This window comes from Manis javanica, unplaced genomic scaffold, assembly GCF_040802235.1.
Source record: "Manis javanica isolate MJ-LG unplaced genomic scaffold, MJ_LKY HiC_scaffold_35, whole genome shotgun sequence".
In the NCBI taxonomy this organism is placed as follows: domain Eukaryota; kingdom Metazoa; phylum Chordata; class Mammalia; order Pholidota; family Manidae; genus Manis; species Manis javanica.
Genome location: NW_027332181.1, coordinates 219,240 through 232,299, shown reverse-complemented (window position 1 = coordinate 232,299; position 13,060 = coordinate 219,240). Strand labels below are relative to the sequence as shown.

The 13,060-nt window shown below is 43.4% G+C and overlaps 1 protein-coding gene across 2 annotated transcripts in view; it reads left to right on the top strand.

The window, feature by feature from the left end:
• The first annotated feature begins 814 nt into the window (after positions 1–814).
• Positions 815–13,060, top strand: part of STXBP3 (syntaxin binding protein 3) — a 97,374-nt gene continuing 85,128 nt past the window's right edge. The window contains exon 1 of one of the 2 annotated variants that reach the window (XM_073228395.1): positions 815–1,442. In XM_073228395.1, coding sequence (XP_073084496.1) covers positions 1,394–1,442 — 49 coding nt within the window. In that variant the 5' untranslated portion in view covers positions 815–1,393. The remainder of the gene's footprint in view (positions 1,443–13,060) is intronic. The other variant, XM_037001586.2, reaches the window with a different exon arrangement.

Here is a 13,060-nt window from a genome sequence, read left to right as displayed (position 1 = left end):
GTTCATTTAAAATTCTGAGCAGCTGAGTATATTTAAGGTGGATTTAAAAGAAGCCAGAACTCCAGGTTTCATTTCCATATAAGACTTGAAGGAAAAACCATTCATGCCATAGGTTGCTCTTGAATCCATTGTATGGCTGTTTTTATTCTTCATTCTTCTTTTCTCTTCTAAAGAGCAAAAATTGCAAGACTGCTCTATATCGCCTTCTGAGTAACCCAAGCCTCATCCTGGTTTCCACTCTACTACTAGCTGTGCATCCCTGGCAAGTTACTTAACTTCCCTAAGCTTCAGTCTCTTTGTCTGATAGGGCTGCTCAGAGGATCAGTGAGATAATCTACTTAGACCCTGGCGGATGGTAAGCACTCAGTAAATATTAGCCATTATTATTATTACTAGTACTAACTAACCATTTAAACTTCCCTATTTGACCAACTCGTATTAAGACTCTAGGTTATCTGCAACTCTCAGAGGGAAATCTACTTTGTTAGTGTAGACGATGATTGTGTCACTTGGGGCTCTTAGCAACTAAACTGCTTTAATTCATGACTGATTACTTTGTTTTTATGTCTCAAAAGAACCATCTCAGGAAATAGATCTCTGCCTAAACTTTCTAAGTCTGACATCAAATTACCTCCTTTGCAAATCTGCTTTCAACAATAATTCCTTCTTTTAAATCCTTAAGCATTGACAGCCCCTTCCATACAATTTTGCACATGAATTTGTTGAATAATTTTATTTTATTGGTTCATTTACATATATTATCATCATTAAAGCATTCCCTTTTCGACCAACTTTTGACTACCTTCAGCAGGCCCGGAATTGAGCTGTCTAATTAGACTTTAAGTTCTTCAGAAGGGTCTCTCGTTTCTTCGAGTTTTCTGAAAGACCTGCTCAGTTCTGGATACACTGGTGGGTACCTCATAGCTCTATGCAATGTCCTTGAAAAATGGATAAAATAGGCTTTTGTGGGGCGGGGTAAATTTTCCATTCGGTAGTTGAGCGGCCTATTGAGGTCTATGACGAATTGCTTTTGTTATGGATTCTTTTGTTAAGCGCAGGATCCCTCCCTTCTTCAAGTACTATATGCGCGAACTAGGAATTTCTTACACCCTGTTAACTCACAGCGCAATGCAAGGTTTCGGCTTTTGACGTCACGGGACATCGAACTTCAGTGGACGCAGCCTCCCACCAGGGGGCGCGCGGCTGCCCACTGAGAGTCCACCTGCACTGCGCAGCCTCCGTCCGGGGGTGGGCCGGAATCCCTTGCAGACGCGTGTGACGTCTCCGGAGGGCGCGACCCGTGGGAGGGGGCGGGTTCGCCGGAGCTGCTCCCTCACGGCCGAAGTAGGTTGCGTGTTGTGGGCAGTGGCTGGTCCTCTGCAGTGTTCGGAAGATGGCGCCGACAGGGATGGAACGGGGGCTGAAGAGCGTCGTGTGGCAGAGTAAGTGCGGTGGGGCAGTGGCCGAGAGAGGGAAGGCCAGGGGGCCGCCGCGCCGGGCCTAGCGAACCTGCTGCAGGCCTGCAGTCTGTTGGGGAGCTGCCGCGGGCACTTGTTGCATTGAGACCCTGTCCCTGTTGGACTTCTTCCTGCTTCCCTTCCCGCTTCCCCCCACAGCCCTCTTCCTCGCCAGCCCGGGGACGGCGGGGTGCGGGTGCGAGATGCCTCCTCGCTAGCGTCGGCACCCCTGTAGCTTCGGCCCGGCTCTGGCCCCGAAGCCCGGGGTTTCAGCTCCCGGCTCGGCGTTTCCTCCCGCGGCCCTCGAGCGTAACCTCGGCGGCGCTGTCCACGCCCCGCCGCTGGGGTCTCTCCGCCCGGTGCAGCCTGGGCGCTCGGCCCATTCCGCCCCTCCCCTTCTTCCCACACTTGAGTTTCCGAAAACTGCGTATTCGGCTTACTCGTTTTAGTATCAAATTGGATTTTGCAACCGTACTTTTAAATGTCTGTCCTTAAGTAAAATGTTACACAGACCCTTCTTTCTCTCTTCCTAGAGGAGCCCACTTTCTAAAGAGTTGTTGAGAACAGACTATCGGAATGATGAAATCTGGGGGCAGAGCTGCACCCTCGCCTCACCCCTCACTCTCTGGGCGCTCCGTGTTGTAGGACTGTAGTCCTTACTCGTTACTGACGTGCTGTCATTCTGCCATATCATCTAGGACTTTTATAAAAATCGCTACGAACCTAGGTCGGCCAGGTCAGAGAAGAAACGAAACCACCAAACAGGAAGCACCATCATTGTCATTGCCGGGTTCAAAATAATTATAGTCCGTCCAGTAATGGAAAGGGAATACCATCTAATTAGTATTTCTGGCTCCAGCTTTTTGAGCAAAGAACAGAAATGACTTAGTTAACAAAATTCTGGAAGTTACGGAGTGCCTTGTGTAAAATTAAGACTCCAAATCAGCAACTGGCATAGTTGCTAACATACTAGGTACTGAAAACACGTATACACAGGGGAAAGAAAAAAGGTGTGAAAACGGCTTTTTAAAAATTGGATAATTATAAGATTGGCATTTTGCTTATCAAGAGTTACAGGGTGACTTTTGAGATTTGGTACTTTTTAAAAATCACAATGGCATTTAAATACATTTATATGAAAATGGGTAGTGATTTGCATTGTATATTTTCCAAGGTCCTTAACATTAGCATTTATTAGGGGAAAAAAGAGTTAAAAACAGTGTCAGTCTTTTTTTTTTTTTTTGTACCATGACACTTACATGAGCAACATTATGGTTACTAGATTCCCCCCATTATCAAGTCCCCACCACATACCCGATTACAGTCACTGTCCATCAGTGTATTAAGATGCTATAGAATCACTACTTGTCTTCTCTGTGCTATACTGCCTTCCCGTGCCCCCCCCCCCCACATTATGGGTGCTAATCATATGCCCCTTTTTCCCCTTATCCCTCCCTTCCCACCCATCCTCCTCAGTCCCTTTCCCTGTGGTAACTGTTAGTCCATTCTTGGGTTCTGTGAGTCTGCTGCTGTTTTGTTCCTTCAGTTTGTTCTTTGTTTTTATACTCCACAGATGAGTGAAATCCTTAGATACCTGTCTTTCTCTGCACTGAGCATAATACCCTCTAGCTCCATCCATGTTGTTGCAAATGTAGGATTTGTTTTCTTCTTAAGGCTGAATAATATTGCATTGTGTATAGTACCACATCTTTATCCATTCATTTACTGATGAACACTTAGGTTGCTTCCATTTCTTGTCTATTGTAAATAGTGCTGTGATAAACATAGGGGTGCAAATGTCTTTTTCAAACTGGGCTGCTGCATTCTTAGGGTAAATTCCTAGGAGTGGAATTCCTGGGTCAAATGGTATTTCTATTTTGAGTTTTTTGAGGAACCTCCATACTGCTTTCCACAATGGTTGAACTAATTTACATTCCTACCAGCAGTGTAGGAGGGCTCCCCTTCTCCACATCCCCACCAACATTTTGTTGTTTGTCTTTTGAATGTTGGCCATCCTAACTGGTGTGAGATGATATCTCATTGTGGTTTTAATTTGCAATTCTCTGATGATTAGCAGTGTGGAGCATCTTTTCATGTGCCTGTTGGCCATCTGAATTTCTTCTTTGGAGAACTGTCTGTTCAGATCCTGTGCCCATTTTTTAATTGGATTATTTGCTTTTTGTTTGTTGAGGTGCATGAGCTCTTTGTATATTTTGGATGTCAACCCCTTATTGGATATGTCATATATGATTATATTCTCCCATACTGTAGGATGCCTTTTTGTTCTACTGATGGTGTCCTTTGCTGTACCGAAGCTTTTTAGTTTGATATAGTCCCACTTATTCATTTTTGCTTTTTCCCTTGCCCAGGGAGATATGTTCATGAAGAAGTTGTTCATGTTTATATTCAAGAGAGTTTTGCCTATGTTTTCATCTAAGAGTTTTATGGTTTCATGACTTACATTCAGATGTTTGATCCATTTTGAGTTTACTTTTGTGTATGGAGTTAGGCAGTAATCCAGTTTCATTCTCTTACATGTAGCTGTCCAGTTTTGCCAACACCAGCTGTTGAAGAGGCTGTCATTTCCCCATTGTATATCCATGGCTCCTTCATCATATATTAATTGACCATATATGCTTGGGTTAATATCTGTACTCTCTATTCTGTTCCACTGGTCTATGGGTCTGTTCTTGTGCCAGTACCAAATTGTTTTGATTACTGTGGCTTTGTAGTAGAGCTTGAAGTTAGAAAGCGAGATCCCCCCTGCTTTATTCTTCTTTCTCAGGATTGCTTTGGCTATTCGGGGTCTTTGGTGGTTCCATATGAATTTTAGAACTATTTGTTCCAGTTTGTTGAAGAATGCTGTCGGTATTTTGATAGGGATTGCATTGAATCTGTAGATTGCTTTAGGCAGAATGGCCATTTTGACAATATTAATTCTTCCTACCCAAGAGCATGGGATGAATTTCCATTTATTAATGTCCTCTTTAATTTTTCTTCAGAGTGTCTTGTAGTTTCCAGGGTATAGGTCTTTCACTTCCTTGGTAAGGTTTATTCCTAGGTATTTTATTCTTTCTGATGCAATTGTGAATGAAATTGTTTTCCTGATTTCTCTTTCTGCTAGTTCATTGTTAGTATATAGGAATACAACAGATTTCTGTGTATTAATTTTGTATCCTGCAACTTTGCTGAATTCAGATATTAGTTCTAGTAGTTTTGGAGTGGGTTCTTCGGGGTTTTTTATGTACAATATCATGTCATCTGCAAACAGTGACAGTTTGACTTCTTCCTTACCAATGTGGATGCCTTTTATTTCTTTGTGTTGTCTGATTGCTGTGGCTAGGATCTCCAGTACTGTGTTGAATAAAAGGGGGGAAAGTGGGCATCCCTGTCTTGTTCCCAATCGTAGGGGTGTTAGTCTTCGATAGCACAGAAACTAGGCAAAAAGGAGAGCTTAGAGGAAACAAAAGTTCTGTCTTGTGCTGTTAACTTGAGGTAGTAGCATCAGGATATCCAGATGAAGTTTACAATGAAGAAGGTGGGAGACTGAATGAAACAAGACATAGGCAAGTTAAGATAGTTTTTTGTATTTTTGTGTAAATAGAAGCACACCCAAAAGACAAGATGATATTCATTCAGCATTTAGTGAAGAGAAAGGGACAGAAGGGGAAGCCTCAGTTATCAAGAGTCTGAAAGAATTGATGATGAATCTCCTAAGAAGAAAGAAAATCATACATTTGCCTGGGAAGAGGTTTTACTAAGCTGAAGATGGTACAGTTAGGTCAGGGAGTATACTGTGTATATATCTCCTATTGCTGAGTATATTTTGGGGATTGATATCCTGCAGGGTCTATGGGTGCAGACCACTGCAGGTGAGTTCAGATTGAGAGTACATGTGGTGAAGGCAGTTCTGAGGGGACATGCTAGGCACCGGCCCATAGCTTTGCCTGTGCCTCAGCTGGTGACTAATACCAAACAATACAAACTTCCTGGAGGGCATAATAAGATTGGAGAAACTCTCCAGGAGCTGGAAAAGGTGGGTATTATAAAGCCCACCCATAGTCCTTTCAATTCCCCAGTGTGGCCAGTAAAAAAGCCAGATGGCTCCTGGAATATGACTGGATTACAGAGAACTGAATAAAGTCATACCCTCTATGCATGCTGTTGTCCCCTCTATTGCAGACCTGATGGATACCCTCAGCCTTGAACTAGGAACATATCATTATGTAGTAGATCTTGCTAATGCCTTCTGTTCCATTGACATTGAGCAGGAAAGTCAGGAACACTTTGCCTTCATGTGGGAAGGACGGCAGTGGACTTTCACCATCCTTCCGCAGGGATACGTCCCACAGCCTCACCATCTGTCATGGACTTGTAGCCTAGGACTTGGCTACATGGGAGAAACTGCCAATGGTGTGGCTGTACCAATGGCCATGCTCACGTCTGATTCTCTTTCAGATCTAGCAGGTGCAGCACCTAGACTGGTGCAACATTTACAGGAGAAAGGATGGGCTGTGAACAGCACCAAGGTTCAGGGACCTGGTCTGTCTGTCAAATTCTCTTGGAGGTCGTCTGGTCAGATAAGACCAAAGTTATACCAGAAGCAGTTATAGACAAAGTCCAGGCTTTTCCTACCCCTACAACTATAGCATTGCTACAGGAGTTTCTGGGTCTTTTAGGCTACTGGAGAGTGTTTATCCCGCACGTGGCACAAATTCTGAAGCCCGTCTACCAGTTGGTACGAAAGGGCATCAGGTGGGACTGGGATGAGACATGTGCATCTGCCTTTACTACAGCAAAATGGGCTGTGAAGGCCATGCAGGCCTTGAGTGTAATAGACCCATCAAGGCCCTGTGAGCTGGATATTCATGTGACTGAAAACGCTTATGGCTGGATCTCTGGCAGCAGCTTGAATGAACTTGCCACCCAATTGGATTCTGGTCACAACTCTGGAAAGGGGCAGAGGTATGATACACTTTGATAGAAAAACAACTGGCTGCCGTGTATCATGCCTTGCTGGCTACAGAACCCATTACTGGAATGGCCCCAATAAAGGTAATAACCACCTGTCCCATCTTGGGGTGGGTACAAGACTGGACCCAAAATTTAAGGAGTGGCGTGGCATAAACACTAACACTAGCCAAGTGGGGTGCTTACCTACAGCAGTGTAGTGCCCTCTCTAGTAGCCCCTTGAGTGTAGAACCCCAACACTTACTGGGGTTGGTGACATATACTAGTGAAAAGCAGGAAGAACTTGCTTTTGAACCATTAGTAGCAGAGAGTCTCCATAGGGAGGGAAGAGCCCCTGTACCTGAAGATGCATGGTACACAGATGGCTCCAGCCATGGGCAGCTCCCAAAATGGAGGGCCATAGCTTTCTATCCTAAGACTGAGACAGTATGGATGGAAGATGGTGAGGGGAAGAGCAGCCAATGGGCAGAGTCGCGGGCTGTGTGGCTTGTAATCAGCCAGGAGCCCTCCCCTATAGTTGTCTGCACTGATAGCTGGGCTATCAGGGCTTGACCCTGTGACTACCAACCTGGTACCATGCCAACTGACTGGTTGGTTACCAACCCCTTTAGGGGCAAGAACTTTGGCAAGACTTATGGGCCTATGGTCAGACTAAAATAATTATAGTATTCCATGTGACGGGTCATTTGCCACTGTCATCCCCAGGAAATGATGAAGCAGATAAATTGGCCCAGATACATTGGTTAGAAGGAAAGCCTGCCTCTGATGTAGCCCAATGGTTATATCAGTGTTTGTTGCATGTGAGACAAAAGACAATGTGGGCTGTAGCCCATTGGTGGAGCTTGCCTTTAACCTCTGAAGAAGTTAGTAGAGCCTGGCAGAAGTGTGTCGTGTGCTCCAAAAGGGACTCACACTGAGTTTCACAGCAACATGGGACAATAGCTAAGGGGCCTATACCCCTTGTCAGGTGACAGATAGACTATATTGGGCCTCTACCTGTCAGAAGGATATCGGTATGTAATGACTTGTGTGGACACAGCTACTGGATTTCTGGTTGCTTTTCCTACCTGTTGTGCAGACCAGAAGACGACCAAAAGAAGCCTGGTGCATCTCTTTGCTGCCTATGGCCAACCACAGGTAATTGAGAGTGATCAGGGCACCCATTTTACTGGACATACACTGCAAGAATGGGTGCGACAACTGGGAATCAAAGGGAAGTTTCATGTGTTATACAATCCTACTGCAGCAGGCATGATAGAGAGGCACAATGGCTTGTTAAAATCCGGACTAAAGTCAGATACCAATAGTCTGCGGGGATGGTCAGGCTGCTTATGGACCATGCTACAGCGTTTGAAAAAGAGACCCGAAAGCGAGCCCTGAGCTTTGTAGACATCTTAACACATATGGCCCCCCCCCTATAAAAGTGCAAGTACAAACCAAGGAAGAATCACTGAAGCTGAGGTTTGGCCACCAGAATAATATCTTGCTGCCAGCACCAACTGCACTGAGCCCCGGAGACTCCTTTTAGTGGACATGTCCTTGGACCTTTCGACATATGGACCCACGATGGCTGGCTCTCCTAGCACCTTGGGGACAAGGCCTGGAAGCTGGCCTCCTGTGTATTTCTGGAATAACAGCAGAGTGGCCTCCAAAGGTCCCAGTAGTATATCCTGAATGGCCAGAAGATAAGAGCATCTTACCAGGGAGTTCTGTTTTATCATTATGGCCAGTGCATGCACCTCCAGTAGCACTATATGTAGACCCTTCAGTAACCTCCATGGGGAAAGGAGTAAAAGTATGGTGTACTAGACCTGGGAGGGACCCCCTTCCTGCTACAGGCCTATCACAGGACCACTGTCTTGCATGCATTCTACCTGGTGGACAAGATTTGCCTATGTTGGTGTCATTAAAATGTGTCTTATTACCCCTAAAGTCTTTATGGATTGGGAACTTCCTCTGGCTTGAGGAGGTTATAATTTTTTGTTATTAGGAACCTCCTCTAGCTTGGGGATTATTACAATTTTTGTTACCTGTATCAAAATCTTGCTGTATCTTAATTTTTATGATCTCTAAGTTGTTATCCTCTGTTGCTATTGTGGAATCTGGTTACAGTGCCCCAGCTTTCTCCCACAGGGACCATTGCGGAAGATTGGAAGTGTGTAGATTGTAAGGCGAGAATCCTGGAGGGGTGGAGTGTGGGAAAGTTGGGGTTCCTATGGCCATGATCCTCACTGAACTTAAACCACCTGATGATGTAACTGGCCTGTTGCTAGGCTACTGCTTCCACACCTTTAGGCAATAAGCTATTATTGCGCTATATAGAGAGCTTGGCCCAGTGCTTTGTGGGGAGGCAGAGACGCTAGTGCTTGACCTACTGCTGGGAGAACAAGCAGGGAATAAACCCTTTCACCCCAAAGAACATTTTGCTGTCAATTTCTTTGATCATATTGAATCTCTAGTGAACTTGCCTGGGGGCTGAAACCCATTGGCAAGACAGTTCCCTATGAACTTGAGAAAAATGTGTATCCTGCTGCTTTGTGTGGAATGTTCTATTAATAGATAATCTGTTAGTCCATCTGATCTAATACGTTGTTTAGTGCTTCTTTTTCTTTACTTATTTTCTGTCTGGATGATCAGTCCATTGGTGTAACTGGGGTGTTAAAATCCACCAATATTGTTGAGTTGCAGTCTGTTTCTCCCTTTAGTTCTGTTACTGTTTTACATATTTAGATGCCCCTATGTTGGGTACATAGATATGTGTAATGGTTATATCCTCTGTTGAACTGACCTCTTAATCATTATGTAATGTCCTTCTTTGTGTCTTGTTACTTTCTTTTTTTTAAAGTCTATTTTTTCTGATGTAAGTACTGCTATTCCTGCTTTTTCTCCCTATTACTTGGATGAGATATCTTTTTCCATCCCTTCACTTTCAGTCTGTGTGTGTCTTTGGGTTTGAAATGAGTCTCTTGTAGGCAGGATATAGATGGGTCTTGTTTCTTCATTCTGCCACCCTATGTCTTTTGATTGGTGTAGTCTGTCTATTTACATTTAAAGTAGCTATTGATAGGTATGTACTTATTGCCATTTTATTGTTTTCTAGTTGTTTTTATAGTTCCTTTCTTCCTCTTACACTGTTCTCCTGTTATTTGATAGTTTTCTTTAGTGCTGTGATTAGATATCTTTAAAAAAATTTTTTTTGTATCTATTATAGGCTTTATGTTTGTGGTGACCATAAGGTTCAAAGATAGTTTCCTAAATATATAACAGTCTACATTAAATTGATGAACACTCAGTTTCAAACACAATCTAAAAGTACTTCTTTTTTATTCTTCTTCCTCCACACTTCATTTATTAGATAGCATAATCTGCATTTTTTGTGTATCCCTTGACTAATTCTGTGTATAGTTGGTTTTACTACTTTTGTTTTTGATTTTTAAATTTCATACTTGCTTAGTAATTGGTCTACTACCTTTACTGTAGGTTTATTTTCTCTTGAAAAATATTAGGGTTAAGAACATTTCAATCTACAGAGGTCCATTTAACATATCCTGTAAGGCTGGTTTAGTGGTGGTGATTCTTTTAACTTTCATTTATCTGGGAAGCTTTTAATCTCTCCTTTAATTTTGAATGGTAAACTTGCTGCGTAGAGGATTTCCTGGTTGAAGTTTCTTCTGTTTCAATGCATTAAATATTTCAGGCCACTCCCTTCTGGTCTATAAAGTTTCTGCTGAGAAATATGCTGATAGCCTTATGGGATTCCCCTTGTAGGTAACTGCCTTTCTCATGCTGCTTTTAGTACTCTGTGCTTCCAGGACCTGGATATCTGTTTCCTTCCCCAAAAGTGGGATGTTTTCAACAATCATTTCTTCCCAAGAGACTTTCTATTCCTTTACCTGTCTTCTCTTCCTGGTACCCCTATTGTGCAAATACTGTTTCATTTGGAGTTGTCACACAGCCCACTTAGCATCCTCTCATTTTTACAGATTGTTTTCTCTGTTCCTCAGCCTTGTTGTGTTCCAGTTCTCTAATTTCCATCTCATTGATTGTCTCCTCTACTTGCTGCAATCTATTATTCATTCCCTCTATCATATATTTCGTTTCAGTTACTGTATTCTTCAGCTCTGAGTGGCTCCTTTTCAGATCTGCTATCTCTTTGTTGAAGTTCTCTCTAAGGTCATTGATTCTGTTTCACAAGTCAGTGACATACATTCCCTCTATTGTATATTTCATTTCAGTTACTGTATTCTTCAGCTCTGAGTGGCTCCTTTTCAGATCTGCTATCTCTTTGTTGAAATTCTCTCTATGGTCATCGATTCTGTTTCACAAGTCAGTGACATACTATGGCTGTTACTTTGAAATCTTTATCAAGAAGATTGATAATCTCCCTTTCATTTAGCCCTCATTCTGGTGTCTTATCCTGTAGTTTTGTTTGTAACATATTTCTCTGCCATTTCATTTTGTCTGGCTTTCTGTGTTTCTTCCTTTGTATTAGATAGATCTGCTGTGCCTCCTGGTCTAAAGAATAATGGCTTTATAAAAAAAGACATCCTGTGGTGCCTAGAAGCTCAAAACTCTTTGCTCACTAATGCCTGGTTCTCCCTTGTGGTGGAGTCCCAGTTGCTATTGGTGGGCTGTGAGTGAGGCCGCCTTCCTGCCTGTCTGTGGGCAGTGGCTGATCTGGCCACTCAGCAGTGGCTAATAGCTCATCTCAGCCCTTTGTGAGCCTAGTGGCTGCACTTCTGTTGGGGTAGTTGTGGGTGGGCCATCCTCTGTCTGCTCTGCCAGGCAGCAATGGTAGCACTGCTGGGTGGGGCAGGCAGGGTGGGTATGCATAGGAGCACAGTGCATTCCTGGGTCTCCAAGGAGGAAGAAATGTTTGGAGCTGGCTCCCACAGGCATCTTTGTAGTTGGGCTGAGAGGGCTGGGAAAGCCTCCCTCTCCCTTCCAGGCAGCAAAGTCTGACCGCTTCCAGGCTGAGTGGGACAGGAAGGTGGGTGGGTGTGCAGGGAAGTGCCTTGGGGTGAGCCACCAGCAAGGGGAATGGAGCACCTGGGGCTGGCTCCCATGATCCCTGATCAGTTGGGCTGAAGGAGGGCTGGGGTGGTGTCAGACAGAGCTCTTTCTCCTCCAGACAGAGCTCCCTCCAGCACTCCCCAAATCTTTCAGACTGCCACCTCTGTGTTGGGTCTCAGTTGGTCTAGTAGAGCGTGTCTGTCTTCCACAAGTGAAAGGAGTCTCAGTCTCCCAGAGTGCTCTAGCTCTCCCTGGTGTCCAGCCCCGTTAATCACCAAAGCCCAAGGTAATGTGAACTCCTGTTTCCAGAGCAGGTCTCCTGGGCCAGGTGTGCAGGATTTGTGAGTGCTTATGCCCCACCTCCCCCCATTCCTTTCCTTTCTACTTTTGGTCTGGGATGGGGGAAGGGCTTGAGTCACTTGCATCCTGGCTCTGCCACTTTACTTTCCCTGTGTGGGCTTCTCTTTTTCTTGAGGCGTAGGTGGTCTCTTCTGTAGTCTTCAGGTCGTTTTCAGGGTTAGTTGTATTTGCTAGAGTTGCTTCCTTGGTGTGTATGTGGCAGGAGGTTTCTGCCTTGCCTTCCTACTCCATCATCTTTTCCCAAGCCTCCCAAGGCATACAGCTTTAGAATTGAAAGTAGAACATATAAAAACTGAGGACTACCATAAGAACAACTAAATAGATACATAGAAAATATCGTCAATTATTTCTAGAAATATAGTAAATGTAGTGTATTCATTCTTGAAGAAAGTACTTTACAATGAAAGGTCTGGAGGGTTTCTGTTTTAAACACAAGGGTGTAAAGGTAAAATGCCATCATTATAAAATTATTTAATGGCAATATAAGTTAAACTAGTACTTACTCTGGGAAAGAATTTGGGTTGGGAAGGGTTATGGGATGCTTGGAAACACTCTATATCTTGATCTTGTTACATGGATAAAAAGTCATCCACCTGTACATTTAGCATCTGTGCACTTTCCACTACTATTATTCTTAACAGATTCTTACAGTCATTTCCTTTCAAAATAGTAACAAGAAATTTACTTCCTTTCAGCATTGTTAAGAGTCTCCCAAAATGCTGGTAACTCCTCTTTGAGAAGGAGGGGAAGAAAGTCATCTTTCATGGCCTCCACTGTCTAAAGAATGTCTAAACTATTTAGCTCCAACCTGCTTTTTACTGTTTGTCTCCCTATACTCAAACAAAGGGAATTGTTCTGTCTTGTATATCAGTATAATCATGTTTATTTTTGTTTACATATTTATTTTCTATTGTTTCTCCTCCTGAATGCAAACTTTGAGAGAGAAGGCAGGAACTTGTCTGCCTTCTATTGCTGTGTTCCCACCAGAATTCAATAATATATATTATGTCTATTAGAAGACACAATAGTGAACCTACCTTTAAAAAGCTTGATTGCCTACTAATCTGAGAAATGCAAATCAAGACCAATTACTCTTTTTAACTCACTGGATTGATAGAATTAGTTTGATAGCATGTTGTAGTGGGAAGCTTGCTGGTGAGAATGTGAATTGTCATAGCTTTCGAGAAAACATTTGGTAATGTGTAATGAAATAAGAGACACACATCTTTTGATGCCAGAAATCTCTGAACCTCTGTTTC